The sequence below is a fragment of the Bufo bufo genome, chromosome 2 (genome assembly GCF_905171765.1).
Source record: "Bufo bufo chromosome 2, aBufBuf1.1, whole genome shotgun sequence".
Classification (NCBI taxonomy): Eukaryota; Metazoa; Chordata; class Amphibia; order Anura; family Bufonidae; genus Bufo; species Bufo bufo.
In genome coordinates this window covers 207,918,484-207,929,795 of record NC_053390.1, presented here as the reverse complement: position 1 = coordinate 207,929,795, position 11,312 = coordinate 207,918,484, and the positions used below count along the sequence as shown (strand labels likewise).

Here is an 11,312-nt window from a genome sequence, read left to right as displayed (position 1 = left end):
ATGAAAGTCAATGGGGGACGGATCCGTTTGCAATTGCACCATATTGTGTCAACGTCAAACGGATCCGTCCCCATTGACTTGCATTGTAAGTCAGGACGGATCTGTTTGGGTCCGCATGGCCAGGGGGACACCAAAACGACTTTTTCCTTCATGTCCGTGGATCCTCCAAAAATCAAGGAAGACCCACGGAAGAAAAAATGGACACGTAACACGGACCTATGGAACCCGTTTTTGCGGACCGCAAAAAAAAACGTCCGTGTGCATGAGGCCTTACCGTAAAGAAACCTTTTCTATGTTTGTGTACAAACCTTCTTTCCTCCAGACGCAGAGGATGTCCCCTCGTCACAGTCACAGTCCTGGGGATAAATAGATGATGGGATAGATCTCTGTACTGACCCCTGATATATTTATACATATTAATTAGATCTCCCCTCAGTCATCTTTTTTCTAAAGTGAATAACCCTAATTTTGATAATCTTTCAGGGTACTGTAGTTGCCCCATTCCAGTTATTACCCCATAACAGTGTCATCCACAGATCCCCCCGCATCTGTGTCAGATTCCATACAGATGCCCCCATAACAGTGCCATCCACAGATGCCCATAACAGTGTGTCATCCACTGATGCCCATAACAGTGTCATCCACAGATGCCCATAACAGTGCGTCATCCACAGATGCCCATAACAGTGGGTCATCCACTGATGCCCATAACAGTGTCATCCACAGATACCCATAACAGTGCGTCATCCACAGATGCCCCCATAATAGTGTCATCCACAGATGCCCATAACAGTGCGTAATCCACAGATGCCCCCATAACAGTGTCATCCACAGATGCCCCATAACCGTGTGTCATCCACTGATACCCATAACAGTGTCATCCACAGATGCCCCCATAACAGTGCCATCCACAGATGCCCCCATAACAGTGCCATCCACTGATGCCCATAACAGTGTCATCCACAGATGCCCCCATAACAGTGTCATCCACAGATGCCCCCATAACAGTGCCATCCACTGATGCCCATAACAGTGCGTCATCCACAGAGGCCCTCATAATAGTGTCATCCACAGATGCCCATAACAGTGCGTCATCCACAGATGCCCCCATAACAGTGTCATCCACAGATGCCCCCATAACCGTGTGTCATCCACTGATGCCCATAACAGTGTGTCATCCACAGATGCCCATAACAATGCGTCATCCACAGATGCCCCCATAATAGTGTCATCCACAGATGCCCATAACAGTGCGTCATCCACAGATGCCCCCATAACAGTGTCATCCACAGATGCCCCCATAACAGTGTCATCCACAGATGCCCCCATAACCGTGTGTCATCCACTGATGCCCATAACAGTGTGTCATCCACAGAAGCCATTAACAGTGTGTCATCCACAGGTCCCCCATAACAGTGTGTCATCCACAGGTCCCCCATAACAGTGCGTCATCCACAGATCCCCATAACAGTGCGCCCGCGCACTGAGGAGAGACAGAAAGGAGGGCAAAGAATCCGTGGAAGCAAGCAGAGGACGGCACAGCAGACGACTGAATAGCTTCTTTTGTAAGTAAATAGTTTTATTATAAATGTAGTTTAATGTTTTTGTCTTTTATTATATTCTGGCTTTTGCTTAAAGGGACAGTAAAAATTTTTTTAGTTTTTTTTAGTTATGTATGATGCTTTTTGATAATAAGTAAATGTAGTAGTGCTATAATGTGGACCCCAGGCCTCTCTGATGTCCTGCAGGCTGGGCTGGCACTGTGGAAGCATACGGTTGGTCAGGCAGCAGAAAAGCTCTGGGGCTGTCGACAGGACTTTGTTTTCCGTCTTGCATAAGGGGACCCAGATGGATCCGTTATGCTTTCTCATAAACTTCTATTAGGACAAGGCAAAAAGGAATGCCTCTTAAAGGTTTCCGTTTTGCATTCCATCTGGCCATTCTGTTATATTCCGTTTGAAACTGAACCTATAATGGAATGGCATAACGCAGATGTGAACCTACCCTTAAGAATAGATTGTTTCTGAATACTCAAGCGTACCGAGGAAGAAAGGAAAACTCTTGAAAGCTTGTCTTTTAAGTATTAGGTTAGTACAATAAAAATTGACACACTGTTATGGAGGATCTGCGGATATAATATTTATATACTTACATACACACGCGCGCGGCGTGTGTGTTTGTGCTTTAGGGTGCACACCCTAATGCAATAGGCTGCGCACGCCTATGCCATTGAATATTGTAAATATTGTATCCTGAGGCCATTGTATCTTGAGGGATCACTGTACATCCATAGAGATAGATGGATAGATATAATAAATGATGATAGATATAACAGGTTGATATATGTATATAGAGAGAGTAGATAGATATGAGATGACTGATTGATTGATATACAGATAGATAGATAGATAGATAGATAGATAGATAGATAGATAGATAGATAGATAGATAGATAGATAGATATGAGATAGATGTATATAGAGAAAGTAGATAGATATGATAGATAATAGATAGCTTGATATAATAAATGATAGATAGATATGAGATATAGATAGATAGATGTATATAGAGATAGACAGATATGACAGATTGATATATGTATATAGAGAAAGTAGATAGATGATAGATAGATATGAGATAGATATAATAAATGATAGATGATAAAAGATAATAAATAGATAGATGATAGACATATGTATATAGAGATAGACAGATGTTCATGATGACATGTCACATGTGAAGTACACAGACAAGACACAGCTGCACTGATTGATCACACGGCTCCTGTCATGTACCAGACCGGAAGTGTTGTGGGCGTCACGTGACCATGCTCTGCTCGTCTCCAGCCTTTGATCTCCTTCCAGAACCATGGCGAGAGGCTGCAGAGTGACGGCCCCATGTGCAGTGCTGCTGCTGGCTGCCTCCTGCGTCCTGCAGTGCTGCTGCTCCCTGCACACCAAGGGCTCCCTGTCTCTGGACCAGATCACCTTCTATAAGGTAGTGGCACTGAGGAGGGCTGAGAGCTGACCCCCTGGAGTCTCATGGCAATATTCCATCTGTAGTTCTGACCTGAATCATCATGGGAGGGCACACAGAGGGTTAATAGGCAGCCCCCATACATAGAGGACTGTCCACATCTCATTTTTGCTGTGCGTCAAGCCGATAGCTATAGAAACGTATTACTTGACAGACCCATAGACTATAATTGGGCAAACCTAGTTCATCATTTGTCTCTAAGTTTTTTTTTTTTTAGGAACGAATAGTGTAGCCTACCGCGCTTTTCTGTCCTGCAGACAAAAACGTATAGAAAGGTATATTTTTTGTTTTGTTTTTACAGATGGAGGCATAAAACAATACATTTCCATCTGTTACACGTATCCATTTGTTTCAAATGATGCCTTCAAATCTTTATTTAAAAAAAGAAAGTTTTCACAAAAACATACGCTTTTAGTAAAAAAATAAATCAGAAACAACGTATTGAAACGTATGTATATCCGTGAAAGGTATATGTAAATAAAAGTATAGATTTTTTTTTAAAGGGCATCTGTCAGCAAATTTGTACCTATGACACTGACTGACCTGTTACATGTGCGCCTGGCAGCTGAAGGCATCTGTGTTGGTCCCATGTTCATATGTGTCCACATTGCTGAGGAAAATAAAGTTTTAATATATGCAAATGAGCCTCTAGGAGCAACGGGGGCGTTGCCATTACTCCTAGAGGCTCTTCTCTCTGTAACTGCTGCACCCTCTCCACTTTGATTGGCCAAGCAGTGAGGACATTTTCACTGCCTGGTCCTGTCAATCAAAGTGCAGAGGGTGCGGCAGTTGCAGAGATCAGAGAGACAGAGCAGATCCTCTAGGAGTAACGACAACGCCCCCGTTGCTCCTAGAGGCTCATTTGCATATATTAAAACTTCATTTTTCTCACAATGCGGGCACATATGAACATGGGACCAACACAGGTGCCTTCAGCTGCCAAGCGCACATGTAACAGGTCACAGATCTACTGACAGATATCCTTTATGTCTAAACGTATCCGCCTAACGTACAGCAAAGACGGGATGTGAAGAGCCCGTTCACAGCGCTGCCAATAGCCGCGCAGATGTTCCTATGATACATGTGGTATGTCAGCTATTTGTTCCCAATAACAAGGTTCTGTTAGCCCCAGGGCTGGGATTAATGGAAGGACTGGCATACGTTTCATGACTACGCACTGTATTAATAAAAGGATTAAACTCTAAATGAAAGTTCTGCTTAGTATTAGGGCATTTGTGAGACGTCTGCAACACATTTCCTCTTTTGAATGGGGGATAAGAACAGAGGGGACAAATCTCTGTATTTTTTTTTTCTGTTTCAATAGTTTTTATTGAGTTTTTTGTTTCAAACGGTTTAAAGAAAGTACATTACAGTTTGATTTGTTACAGTGTCAAGCAGAATACCATTCTAATCGGGTAACGGAGAATGTAAGATAACATTCCTTATTTTCTGTAAAGCGTCATCCTACTCTTTATTGGGCATCACTGAAGCAAACCCTCTATTTGGTGCTTGCTTCGTGTGGCCAGAAAGGTAGTGTGTACTGTAAGTAAAGTGTAGAAGAAAAAAGGACCTGCTAGATGAGGAGAGAGATGAAATAAACAAAAAGATAGATAACTAGAGAGGATAAGTCATCAGAATCTGATCAGTGGGGGTCCGCTGATCCGCTGTTTGAGAAGGCACTGGTGCCCCTGCATTCTCGCAGCCTTTCCTAGGTCAGTGACGTCGAGTTAATCAGTCACGTGGCCTAGGCACAGCTCAGCCCCAAAGCTGATGTGATTGGGGCAGAGCTGTCATACCAAGCATACAATGTACGGAGAGGTGCTTGGTGAGGTGAAAGAAAGCCCATGGCGCTACTGCAAGCACAGGTGCCTTCTCAAACAGCTGATCAGCGGGGGACCAGGGTGCTGGACCCCCCATTGATCAGATACTGATAACCTACCCAGAGGATAGGACATCAGTTACAAATCTCAGAAAAACCGCATTAATCTTTTCCTAAGGCCTCATGCAAACAAATGTTGTTCGGGTCCGCATCCAAGCCGCAGTTTTTGCCGCTCGGGTTCGGACCCATTCACTACAGTGGGGCAGAAAAAGATGCGGACAGCACTCCGTGTGCTGTCCGCATCCGTAGCTCCGTTCCGTGGTCCGCAAAAACCTGTTGCTTTGCGGACAAGAATAGGCAGTTATATTAATGGCTGTCTGTGCCGTTCCGCAAATTGTAGAACGCACACAGACGCCATCCGTGTTTTGCGGATCCGCAAAACACACAACGGTCGTGTGCATGTAGCCTAATGCAGACATTTCCATTCTTGTTTTTTACTCGCTGCCTTCCAGGAGCTTTAACTTTTCCGTTCCGTTCACAATTCTGCCATTGTTTTATGGATTTTGCTTTTGCTGTGTTCCCTAAACAGTAAAAACTGACATGTTAAACTGACATGCTAACTGCATTCTGCATGTCAATCCGATCATAGTGATACCACATTTTCGTAGTTTTTCTTGTAAAAATGTCATTGCAGTACCATATTCAGACATCCGTAACCTTTTTATATTTATGTCTGCAGAACTATATTAGGGCGCATTTTTTTTTTTACAGGGCGATCTGTAGTTTTTATCGGGTGTGTATGAATTTTATGTTTATAATTTGGGATGCTGCGATACTAAAGATCTTAATGTTTTTGTTTATATTTATCTGTAAGTTAGAGGATTTTTTATGCTTTTTGTGTTTTTTTATATATATATATATTTTTTTTTTTTTAAATCTTTATTTATCTTTAGTCCCCCTAGAGGGCTTTAATATGTGATCATTAGATCACTTATACCATAGACTGCAATGGTTTACCATTACAGTCAATAGAAAAATCACTGGGGGATATTTATCAAAACTGGTGTAAAGGAAAACAAGCTTAGTTGCCCATGACAACCAATCAGATTCTACCCTTAATTTTTCAGAGCGCCTTTGGAAAATGAAAGATGGAATCTGATTGGTTGCTATGGGCAACTAAGCGAGTTTTCCTTTACACCAGTTTTGATAAATCTCCCCCACTGTGTTCCTATTTAAGTCCTGCCATAGGAACTTACCTAGGATGGACCTCCAAGCTTTCAAAAGGAAGGCCCAGACTGCCATAGTAACGTTTCAATCATGCGTTTGTGTTTTTTTTTTTTGCACTTTTCACCTTCTATAGAGATGCCTTAGGCTACTTTCACACTTGCGGCAGTGTGATCCGGCAGGCAGTTCCATCGTCTGAACTGCCCGCCGGATCCGCCGATTTTGATGTAACTGAAAGCATTTGTTAGACGGATCCGGATCCGTCTCACAAATGCATTGCAAGAACGGATCCGTCTCTCCACTTGTCATGCGGACAGACGGATCTGTCTTGTATTTTTTTTTCACATTTTTAGCGGTCTACGCATGCGCAGGCCGGAAGAACGGATCCGGCATTCCGTTATTTTGAATGAGAACCAACACTGGCCTGGCTCTGTCAATCAGGACAGAAGGGCGTGGAAATGAGGTGGGCCAACGGAGCCTCTAGGAGCAGGTGCAACGCCCCTGCTGCTCCTAGAGGCTCATTTGCATATAATAAAAGTTAAAATTACACGAAAACGGGGGCATACTTAACCACTTCACATCCAGGCCATTTGCCCCCTTCCTGACCAGGCCTAATTTTGCAAATCTGACATATCTCACTTTATGTGGTAATAACTTTGGAACGCTTTTACTTATCCAAGTCATTCAGAGATTGTTTTCTCGTGATACATTGTACTTCATGCTAGTCATAAATTTGAGTCATAAATTTGAGTTTCACCTTTTATTTATGAAAAAAAATCCCAAATTTACCAGAAATTTAGAAAAATTAGCAATTTTCTAAATTTCGATTTCTCTGCTTTTAAAACAGAAAGTGATACCTCATTAAATATTTATTACTTATCATTCCCCATATGTCTACTTTATGTTGGCATAATTTTGGAAATGTCATTTTATTTTTTTCAAACATTAGAAGGCTTAGAAGTTTAGAAGCAATTTTTAAAATTTTTAAGAAAATTGCTAAAACCCACTTTTTAGGGTACTTTCACACTTGCGGCAGGACGGATCCGACAGGCTGTTAACCCTGTCGGATCCGTCCTTCCGCTATTTCGCCGTGTCGCCAGACCGCCGCTCCGTCCCCATTGACTATAATGGGGACGGGGGCGGAGCTCCCGCGCAGTACAGCAGTTCGCGGTGAGAGGCTGCCGGACTAAAAAGTCGGACATGCAGGACTTTTAGTCCGGCGGCCTTTCGCCGTGCACTACCGTGCTGCGCCGGAGCTCCGCCCCGTCCCCATTATAGTCAATGGGGACGGAGCAGCGGTCCGGCGGCACGGCGAAATAGCGGAAGGACGGATCCGACAGGGTGAACAGCCTGTCGGATCCGTCCTGCCGCAAGTGTGAAAGTACCCTTAGGGACCTGTTCAGATCTGAAGTCACTTTGTGAGGCTTACATAATGGATACCGCCAAAAATGACCCCATTGTAGAAACTACACCCCTCAAGTTACTTAAAACTGATTTTACAAACTTTATTCACCATTTAAGCGTTCCACAAGAATTAAAGGAAAATGGAGATCACATTTTTAAATTTCACTTTTTATTGCAGATTTTTCATTTTAATCTAATTTTTTCTTTAACAGCCAAACAAAACTCAATATTTATTACACAGATTCTGCGGTTTACAGAAACACCCCACATGTGGTCATAAACTGCTGTATGGGCACACGGCAGGGCGCAGAAGAAAAGGAGCGCCACATGGTTTTTAGATGCCATGTCCCATTTGTAACCCCCCTGATGCACCCTTACAGTAGAAACTCCCAAGAAGTGACCCCATTTTGGAAACTAGAGGATAAGGTGCCAGTTTTATTGGTACTATTTTTGGGTGCATATGATTTTTTGATCATTCATTATAACACTTTATGGGCAAGGTTTTAGCACAGTTTTTATTTATTTATTTTTACAGCGTTCACCTGAGGGGTTCGGTCAAGTGACCTTTTTATAGAGCAGATCGCTACGGACGTGGGGATACCTAATATGTATACTTTTTCTTTTTTATTTAAGTTTTACACAATAATATCATTTTTGAAACAAAACAAATATGTTTTAATGTGTCCATGCTCTGAGAGCTATAGTTATTTTATTTTTTGAGCGATTTTCTTATGTAGGGGCTCATTTTTTGCAGGATGAGGTGATGGTTTTATTGGTACCATTTTGTGGGACATACACCTTTTTGATCACTTGGTGTTGCACTTTTTGTGATGTAAGGTGCCAAAAATTGCTTTTTTTGACACCTTTTTTTTATTTTTTATAGAGCTGGTTGTTACGGACGCGGCGATGCCTAATATGTATACTTTTTTTTATTTATTTCACTTTAACACAATAATAGCATTTTGTAAACCAAAAAAATTATGTTTTAGTGTCTCCATGTTCTGAGAGCTATAGTTTTTTTTTTTTTTTAGCGATTTTCTTATGTAGGGGCTCATTTTTTTGCGGAATGAGGTGACTGTTTAATTTGTACCATTTTGTGGGACATACGCATTTTGGTCACTTGGTCAATTGCTTTTTTTGACACATTTTTAAAAAATTTTTATGGGGTTTATCTGACTGGGTCGATCATGTGATATATTTATACAGCCGACCGTCACAGACGCGGCAATACCAAATATGTCTATTTTATTTTTTCTATTTAAAAAAAAAAAAATGTAATTCCTTACATGGGGTTTTTTGTTTTTACATGTGAAACCTTTTTTTTATTTTTATTTTATTTTTTACACTTTTCGTCCCCATAAGGTCATACAAGACCTCTGGGGGACATTTAACTTCACATTTTTTTATTTTTTTCACTGTTGATTTCTCCTGTAACTGGGGCTGACATAGTAGCCCCAGTTACAGGAGAAATACTCCCCCCAGAGAGGCTGTACAGTGCAATACAGCGCTGTACAGCCTCAGTGCAGGGCTGATCCAGGTCTATGGAAGACCTCACAGCTACTTCTCTCACATGACCGCCGGGCCGGAACAGGAAGCGCATAGCGGACGGGAGGTGGTTAAATAAAAGAAATGCAGAGTTAAATTCAGGTGACATTTTCACATCTATAATGTCAGTCTGTTTAATAGCGAAAAATTGGGGTGATAGAAACCCTTTAAATGCTACATTAAAGAGATCCAACAGGATTGCGTATGCGAGTGCTTTCACACGTAGGTTTTTCGTGGCGTTTTCTGCACAGTTCTGTTTTTTGCATCTGAAGGTCTTTGGGAAATAGTAAATGCGCAACACACAAGTGTTTTTTGTTACAGGCATTGCTGTTCTTTATTAGGGTTTTCTTTTTTTTATTAGTCTTCTTTTTTGTTTGTTTCTTTTCCAGGCATTTCTCTAGAAGGGAAAAATACCTTGAACAAAATGCTAGTGGTAAGACATGCAAAAAATGCCACAAAAAAAAAAACGCTTATTCTGGTGTGTTTTTTTTATTGGTAAAAACGTTAGCACCAAATTCATGTGTGTAAAGACCCTTAGGCTGCTACGTTCGCAGTGCGGATTCGGATGTTGTCAAAACTGCTGCGTTTTTTGCTACAGTAGTTCACTTTGGATGCAGCTCCATTGGATGTCCCTGCCGACTGACATGTCCCTTCTAGGGACTGTCACGGTTTTAAATTGCTGGCTGCGTGAATGGCAGAGCTGCCTCCCGGTGATAAGAATGAGCGTTAGACACCATATGACTGCTGCCGGAATTTTGGTGCGGTATCCGCATTAAAATTCCTGTGGCATAAACCGTCGAGTGAACAGCCCTTTATGGTTACAGACTATGAACTGACACCTTCAAACTGTCCTCTTCGTGGGGGAGATGGATGGGAGAATGATTTTGGAATCGGAATACCCAGTGGAGGGGGAGTTCCCTTACACCAGTTTACTGGCATAAAAAATAGTTGTAAATTTTGGCTCACACCCCACTTGTGAAAACATCTTAGGGCTGACCAATTGTGGCACGTTCACCACATTTATTATAATTTACACTAGAAAGATGTAAATTATATCTGAAATCTGTTAGGAACACGGATGGCCCAAAAGAGGCGAGCACAATGGCGGTCTTTTAAAATTCCACTCTGGGTGACTGTAACATAGTAACATAGTACATAAGGCCGAAAAAAGACATTTGTCCATCCAGTTCGGCCTGTTATCCTGCAAGTTGATCCAGAGGAAGGCAAAAAAACCCTGTGAGGTAGAAGCCAATTTTCCTCACTTTAGGGGAATAAAAAATTCCTTCCCGACTCCAATCAGGCAATCAGAATAACTCCCTGGATCAACGACCCCTCTCTAGTAGCTATAGCCTGTAATATTATTACACTCCAGAAATACATTCAGGCCCCTCTTGAATTCCTTTATTGTACTCACCATCCCCACCTCCTCAGGCAGAGAGTTCCATAGTCTCACTGCTCTTACCGTAAAGAACCCTTTTCTATGTTTGTGTACAAACCTTCTTTCCTCCAGACGCAGAGGATGTCCCCTCGTCACAGTCACAGTCCTGGGGATAAATAGATGATGGGATAGATCTCTGTACTGACCCCTGATATATTTATACATAGTAATTAGATCTCCCCTCAGTCGTCTTTTTTCTAACGTGAATAACCCTAATTTTGATAATCTTTCAGGGTACTGTAGTTGCCCCATTCCAGTTATTACTTTAGTTGCCCTCCTCTGGACCCTCTCTAGCTCTGCTATGTCTGCCTTGTTCACTGGAGCCCAGAACTTTACACAGTACTCCATGTGTTGTCTGACTAATGATTTGTAAAGTAGTAGGAATATGTTCTCATCACGGGCATCTATGCCCCTTTTGATGCAACCCATTATCTTATTGGCCTTGGCAGCAGCTGCCTGACACTGTTTTTTGCAGCTTAGTTTGCTGTTTATTAAAATTTCTAGATCCTTTTCCATGTCAGTGTTACCCAGTGTTTTACCATTTAGTATGTACGGGTGACTTGCATTACTTCCTTCCCATGTGCATAACTTTACATTTGTCAGTGTTAAACCTCATCTGCCACTTATCTGCCCAAGCCTGCAATCTATCCAGATCCATCTGTAGTAGTATACTGTCCTCTTCAGTGTTAATTACTTTACACAGTTTAGTGTCATCTGCAAAAATTGATACTTTACTATGCAAGCCTTCTACAAGATCATTAATAAATATATTGAAGAGAATAGGGCCCAATACTGACCCCTGAGGTACTCCGCTAGTGACAGTGACCCAATCTGAGTGTGTACCAT

General features: G+C 42.0%; 1 protein-coding gene across 1 annotated transcript in view; it reads left to right on the top strand.

Annotated features, from left to right (window-relative positions):
- Positions 1 to 2,853: 2,853 nt before the first annotated feature.
- ERP29 (endoplasmic reticulum protein 29) overlaps positions 2,854 to 11,312 on the top strand; it is a 45,677-nt gene continuing 37,218 nt past the window's right edge. The window contains exon 1 of the mRNA XM_040416055.1: positions 2,854 to 2,997. Coding sequence (XP_040271989.1) covers positions 2,869 to 2,997 — 129 coding nt within the window. The 5' untranslated portion in view covers positions 2,854 to 2,868. The remainder of the gene's footprint in view (positions 2,998 to 11,312) is intronic.